Source organism: Erythranthe guttata, chromosome 10 (assembly GCF_056151865.1).
Source record: "Erythranthe guttata isolate IM_541 chromosome 10, IM_541, whole genome shotgun sequence".
In the NCBI taxonomy this organism is placed as follows: domain Eukaryota; kingdom Viridiplantae; phylum Streptophyta; class Magnoliopsida; order Lamiales; family Phrymaceae; genus Erythranthe; species Erythranthe guttata.
Window position 1 is genome coordinate 301,177 of NC_142542.1, and position 7,100 is coordinate 308,276.

Sequence of the window (7,100 nt, forward strand, 5' to 3'; positions counted from 1 at the left end):
TTGTTGATTAGGTATTAAATATTGATTTTTTTAATTTTAATTTTTTTTATAAGGTGATGGATGGCGTGAGCATTTGGCACGACTACAGTTAGTTCGATGATAACAAAGATTAATAAATATTAATAATTACTAATAGTTAAAAGAATTAAAACAAAGTGTGAGGAATTCAAAACGACCGTGCCAAACAAGAGCCGCCGGAAGTCGGCACAGCCCCAGATAAATGTTTTTCACATGAAGAATTAGTGCAATCTGAAAGATGTAAATAACTAAATAAAATTTAAATATTGTTGCGTAGGAATTAGGATAAGGCTGATTGGGTATTATTTAATTGTATTTTTATTTAATTAGACTCGCCCCATAAGCAATTAATAGGTAGGGTTGCATACTTGCATAATATATACTTTATTATATATGTGTCTGAATTATAAAAAAAATAGGGCATGTAAAATTGATGAGTCGGTTGGTGGTGTGCGTGAGTGGATAACAGTGAGCAACGTTGACATGGACTTATTCTCAATTACATTACACACAATTATATTATAAATTAACAATTATACAACCTGGTCTTTGGTTATATATTAATATCTGCGTTTGGTGGATTTTTTCTTTATGTATTTGATGTTTTACTAAAATAAAAAAATAAATATATTTATTATCAAGTATTTATGCGTCACCAGGGGCGAAGTCTACTTTGTGCAGCTTGGTTAAAACTTAAAAGAGAACTTAAAGTTAGCAAGGTTCTTAGTTACGTGAAGAATTAGAAAGCTTATATATGATGGATATATATCCAACCAATAAACACTTTTATCCGTTTATTACTTCTTAATTAATAAATAAATTAGCTAGTGCTCTTCCATTAATTAAAAGATTTGATCAAGTTCCATCAACTAATTAAATTTTAAATTAAAATATCATGAAGATTGTGTTATTGATGTAAGTTGACGCACGCAAAATAGATGTAGAACAGAACAGTTCAAGATTCAGACAAATTCAGTGATGACTAAATCATTTTGTCTGTATAATATATATCTACTCCCTATTGACATACGAAAAGATCCATTCGGTTATCGTTGCTACTTGTTATAGCAATTTTATGTAATAAAGATCAAAGTTACGTACATAAGCAAACTACATATTAAGTATGCAAGTATCACATGGTCCATAATTTCAACTGTCAATTACAAATATGCCCTTATGTGTGGCATTATAATTTAAAATTTTATTTGCAATAATCTGATCCGAGTTCCTAAATGGGCCATGAGAAAACTCTAAAAAGAATATTATGCAATAATTTGATCCGTTTTGTTAAATGGGCCACTAAAAAACTTGAGAATATATCCAAGTTCTTAAATGGGTCATCTAGCCGGGTTTTTTGAAAGGCCCATATTTGTATAGTTAACTTAAGGAGTACTTTATTTCCTTTCCAAATGGCAAATGCACTCTTAAGCAATTATATTTACATAAGTAGTAGTAATTTATTTTGACGGTTGAATTTGTATGGTATGTAAACTACAATTAGGCAAAGTAATACATTATTAATGCACCTATGCATAGACGAATTTGAAGGAAACAACAAACATATCTATATTAATGAACACTATAAACAACACAATTAATAGATGGCAGGTTCATTGATTTGCTTGGTATGCATAAAGCCAAGCATGCCTTTTCATTTCACCTATATATTAGTATGTATTTATAGAATGTCCTTCAAATATTTTCCATATTTATTATCCATTAAAAATTGGATGCTTTGATATTTTCATTTAATTTCAGATATTGTGCATTTCTTATTGGATATATTATAAATTTTAAAAAATATCACGAATGAAGTGATTGACCAACTATGTTGTCACCAATAATATCAATATATATATATATATATATATATATATATATATATATATATATATATATATATATATATATATATATATATATATATAATATAAAAGCCAGATATATATACTTTGCATCTCTTGTCAAGTTTGTGTTATCCAAATATTGATAAAACTTGTTCTTGCCATTCACAAAAACAGCATAGAGAACTACACGTGGAAGTGGAAATATAACGAAATTAAAAATATCTAGTACCAATTTCAAATTAACTTAAATGTTCGTTTCTTCGTATAATTAGATAGATGTCACAAAGGTTATTTTAGTATTATCGCGTATTTTCTTCTTCTAAAATCAATGCATACTTATGAGCTATTATTCTTTAATTTTGGAACAAGGGAACTAATTAGCATAGTTCCATAATTCAGTATAAAATACAAAAAAAAAAATAAAAAAAAAATTAAGAAGTGAAAAAAAGGGAACCACAAGTTCGTCAAATTGATCGATATATTTTCTTTAAATCTCGAATTTACTTTTGATTTTCTTAAATTTGAGCTTGAAGTTAATTAGAATTGATAATAAATAAAATAGTAATTTTTGGGATTAGATTGTAAAAGAATAATTTTGTCCGAACATATTATCATGTATGCAACAAGTTAAATAAGAAGGTTAAAATTAGCAACCAATGGGAAACGTCTGAACTTGTTTCTGACCAAACGCTTGCTCACACTGGATCATTTCTCTGACCACTTAAGTCCTTCAACCCGGTTTAGGACCAAACCATCCGGTTTGACCCATGCCTATATAGAAAGCACAATTGGTATACCTTCGTTTTTTTCCCTTCTGTTTGATGTTTCTCTTTCTTATCACAAAATTTCTTGTCAAATAATATTCTATCTCATCAAAATTCAACAAATCGTCGCCTCGGAAGTTCGCCGCCGACCTTTATCTGATGTCCGGGATATCGGTACGGACCTAACTACGCTTTTTTCGTTCTAGTTTTCTCGTGTTCGTATTATTCCGCCGTGATTGTTATTCTTTTCGTGTTATCTAGGTTTTGGAGCTTCAATGAACGCGGTTCTGAAACCCTGTATTTCATCTGTTTGGAGAATCTGATTATTGTTCATCCGTTGGTTCTGGTGATTAGGTGGTCCCGCCTAAATCGCTCCTTTAGGGTTTGGAGGAATTTGCTGTAATTGGTGTTGCATTTGAAGCATTTCGGGCAAAATAAGTTTGGAGGCTAGGGTTTTGTGTATAAATCAGGACAGTGGAAGACTTATTCAATTAGTTTGTTTGGGGAAGTTGTGGTTGATTGAAATTTGTTATTTTGTTCAAGACTGGGGAAGAGAGGTGTGGGATAAAGAAGATAATGTGTATACTTTGCGTTATTCAGAAGTTGTCAAGGAGAATTGCTACCATGTTGCCATGGCTAGTAATTCCACTGATTGGGCTATGGGCTCTATCACAGCTCTTGCCCCCGGCATTCCGGTTTGAAATTACATCGCCAAGGCTTGCTTGTGTGTTAGTTTTGTTGGTAACCCTGTTCTGGTACGAGGTTCTGATGCCTCAGTTGTCATCATGGCGGGTCAAGAGGAATGCTATGCTTAGGGAGAAGAAGAGGTTCGAGGCTATTGAAATGGAGAAACTGAGGAAGACTGCCACGCGAAGGTGTAGGAATTGTTTGACTGCCTATAGGGATCAGAATCCTGGTGGGGGGAAGTTTATGTGCTTTTATTGTGGCCATATTTCAAAGAGGCCGGTTCTTGATTTGCCTGTGCCTCCAGGAATGGGTAATTCAGGGATTTTGAAAGAACTGGTGGGGAAAGGTGGGAAGATATTGAATAGGAAGGCTTGGTCTGAAAATGGGTGGATGTGTGGGCCAGACTGGCTGGAGAATGGGAATTGGGGTGGTGGTTCTTTTGTTAGAAAATCGAGTTACTGGAAGAATGGTGGTGGCTTATTTGGTGGAGATGATGACCATTGTTTGGCGGAAAAATCTTATTCTCGTGTTTTTATTTTTGCTTGCAAAGCATTAACAGCAGTTATTTTATCTGTCATGTGGCTTTGGAGAAAGATTTTTAGGATTAGTTCTTCCAGCGATGATGCTTCAGCTGATTCAGAACGCAGATTGTTGGATAATCAGGGCGAGAATGGGGGGAATGGTCAGGAGAGTAGAGGTGAGAAAGCTAGGAGAAAAGCCGAGGAAAAGAGGCAGGCTAGATTGGAGAAGGAGCTTCTAGAAGAGGAAGAAAAAAAACAGAGAGAAGAGGTTGCAAGGTTGGTAGAGGAACGAAGGAAATTAAGAGATGAGATAATGGAGGCTGAAAGAGAACGAGGAAAGGGGTCCCCTCGTGCTAAGGAAAGAGACGGTAAAAAACAATCTGAAAGGAAGCGTCAGGATAAAAAGAAGGAAAGGGACAGGGGATCAAGTAAAAGCAACTCTGATGTTGAGGAGTTGGACAAGAGAGCAGGAAAAGAAAGTGACCAAAACAAGAAGAGTGAAAATAGTAAACGAGAGCAACACAGAAATACACCAGAAAATATGAAAGCTCATGGCATAGAAATGGGGCACGGGTTTAAGGGAGCTGCTGCAAACAATTATAACCGTGGCACTGGTGGAACAAGATACCTGGATCGCATGAGGGGCACCCTTTTATCTTCTTCTAGAGCATTGACCGGAGGTGGTTTTTTTGGAAAGAGTAATACTACGTCTAGTGTTGTAAGAGAACACAAACCTAGCACATTGGTAGAAAATGCTCAAACCTCGACATATAGGAAAGAAATAGTAACGTCAGACAGAGGTGTTTCTGGGAAATCAACTGTAAATGGAGATGACAAGAGTGCTAGCCACCCTGTAAGTTGCTTCATTTTGTGAATCATGTATACAATGCATTTGTCCGGGGAAATGCTATAAATGGCCTGGCAGTATTTTGTCCACAAAATAATTCAGTTTACACATGTTGTTCTTTACCTATATATCAAGGTATGCATGATAGAGTAGTTCTGCTCATGAGAGTCAGTTATATCACAGATTCACGTCCCTTCCTTTGATGTGATGGACTCATATTTTGTTGCATCTACTTAATCTACATTCTTTAATTGCTACATGGAAAACTTAGTTCATTGGTTTGTCATGTGGCTACTGTAGGGAGAAAGTTATGAACCCACTATTAGTGTCTATTACTGATTTTTTTTCTTCTCTCCCTTTTGTAGTTCCGTTTTCATGATAGACTTATTTATGAGAATGGTTTTACTGCAGGTGACAGTTGAACCTCAACCTACAGCCCCTAAAAAATCATGGCAACAACTGTTTACTCGTTCATCTGGTAGTTCTCCACCTAGTTCGAATGTTATAAGCAGACCAACTGGGAAGGTTAATGATGATCTCCAGAGCCCACCCTTATCTCATCCTACTTCAACTCAATCATTTAACAACCCTATTAATTTTGGACTGCCAACTCCGTTCAGTTTACCTTCAATTCCTTTTGGATCAACTAGTAGCAGTACAGTTCTTTCATTATCCTCCGATCCCATGCTCCCTAAATTGAGAGGTTCACCTCACCAGTTTTTACCAGAGGAGTCGGAGATATTTGAAGATCCTTGTTATGTTCCAGATCCAATATCCTTGCTTGGACCAGTTTCTGAGTCGCTCGACAACTTTCAGCTGGATGTGGGTTTTCTAGCTCGTACAGGGTTCGAAAAATCATTTGCTGTGAAAACTAAAGCTGCACCTTCCGAAGTTACGAAGCCATCGCCGATTGAGTCTCCTTTGTCGCGATCACGTGTTTCGGAGGAAAAGAATGCTAGTTCTTTCCATTTCTCTAATACTCCCAAGGCTCAGGATAGTTCCAACAATGTAAATGACAATGGAACATGGCAGATGTGGAATAGCACTCCTCTTGGTCAGGATAGTTTTGGTTTAGTTGGCGGTCCTGCTAGCTGGTTTTTGCATCCAGATATGAACTTGCCAAACAAGGAAGATAATAGTCATCAAGTGCCTCCTAGAACAATGGCTTCCCTGTTCAAGAAAGACGAGCAAACCATTTCCAGCACTCATGCTCCACAGAATGTTTTATTTGGAAATTCGCACAATGCTGGAACATTTAATACATCTGTTCCTGCTAATGGTCCGTGGGTGCCTACAACTTTTTTTGGGCCAACTTCAAGTCCTGAAAACAAAATTCTGATGAAGCCTAAGGAGGAAGCTGTTCGGAATCCCTTGATTTATGGAAATTCCGCTGGTCCTGCTGCTAATTCTTGGGCTAAGTAAGCACAACCTGCTCAACTCTATTCTTTACTTCTTTGTTACAGTTGCCATAAAAGGCATAGTTAAATATCAGAACGCTACTTACCGAAAGATATCTCGACAATATCTTGAACCATGATATTTTTGTTATTGTTTATGCTGTTGTATGTATATTGTTTTTGACGAGGGATAGGTCATTGTGGAAATAATGTCTTTTCAAATAATGAAGTAAAATCATAGCTTAAAGTTGTTCTGGGCAATTGGCAGAAGGAAAACCTGTTCAATGTCGGTGGTTAGTCTATCTTTTTTTGCGATTTTTCTGAAGGAAGTAAACGCTGCCTTTTTTGGGATTCTTCTGTAAGCTTGTGTATTTAAACATGCATGTCTCTCCATCTTCTGGTAAGAGTAGGATACATAGCTGTTATTTTCTGTTAGCTAGAGATGTATTGTAGGCCAGAGTCTCAACAGAAGTTGGAGAGCGATTGCAATTAAATTGAGGTCTGATAATGTTGGTTAGAACTATGTATTTCCACTTTTCTGTTGCTTTCCGATTTGTTTTACTTGTATTAACTCTTTAAATGGCGTAAATTTGTATATTGATATCCGGGTGTTGTTTCTATTTGCAGAAAAGAATGGAATCCGCAGGGTGGTCCGCAAGATGGATTTGCAAACCCTCCTCCAATCAGTAGGCCACCTCATATCGGAGGGCTGTACCCACCCTCAGATTCACAGTCTCTTTGGGCATTCGCGGATTCTTCATAGGAAAACCAAAAAAGAAAAAAAAGAAAAGGAAGGAAAATGACAGGGTTTTGAGGGCACACCTTACGAGGTAAAACATCTTCTTCTTCTTCAAGGAGATTATTATATATAATAGGACATTGTATCTTCCTTCTTTTTCTATATAAGGGAGATTTTTTTAATTTTAGTATGAAAGAAACTATCCATGGTAATATGCATCTGCTGTTGTCAAAAGAGTATAATTGATGTTAACAGGACCACTAAATTGATCTGTTTCTCA

The 7,100-nt window shown here is 36.0% G+C and overlaps 1 protein-coding gene across 2 annotated transcripts; it reads left to right on the forward strand.

Annotated features, from left to right (window-relative positions):
• Nucleotides 1-2,618: 2,618 nt before the first annotated feature.
• Nucleotides 2,619-7,100, forward strand: LOC105953171 (uncharacterized). 2 transcript variants are annotated; one of them, XM_012976805.2, is made up of 4 exons: nucleotides 2,619-2,803; nucleotides 2,891-4,690; nucleotides 5,096-6,102; nucleotides 6,709-7,100. In XM_012976805.2, the coding sequence occupies exons 2-4, from the start codon at nucleotides 3,206-3,208 to the stop codon at nucleotides 6,842-6,844; spliced, it is 2,628 nt and encodes an 875-aa protein (XP_012832259.2). In that variant the 5' UTR covers nucleotides 2,619-2,803; nucleotides 2,891-3,205; the 3' UTR covers nucleotides 6,845-7,100. The 2 variants fall into 2 exon arrangements, with proteins under 2 accessions (XP_012832259.2, XP_088680960.1); XM_088824834.1 differs by having other exon boundaries at nucleotides 2,984-4,690.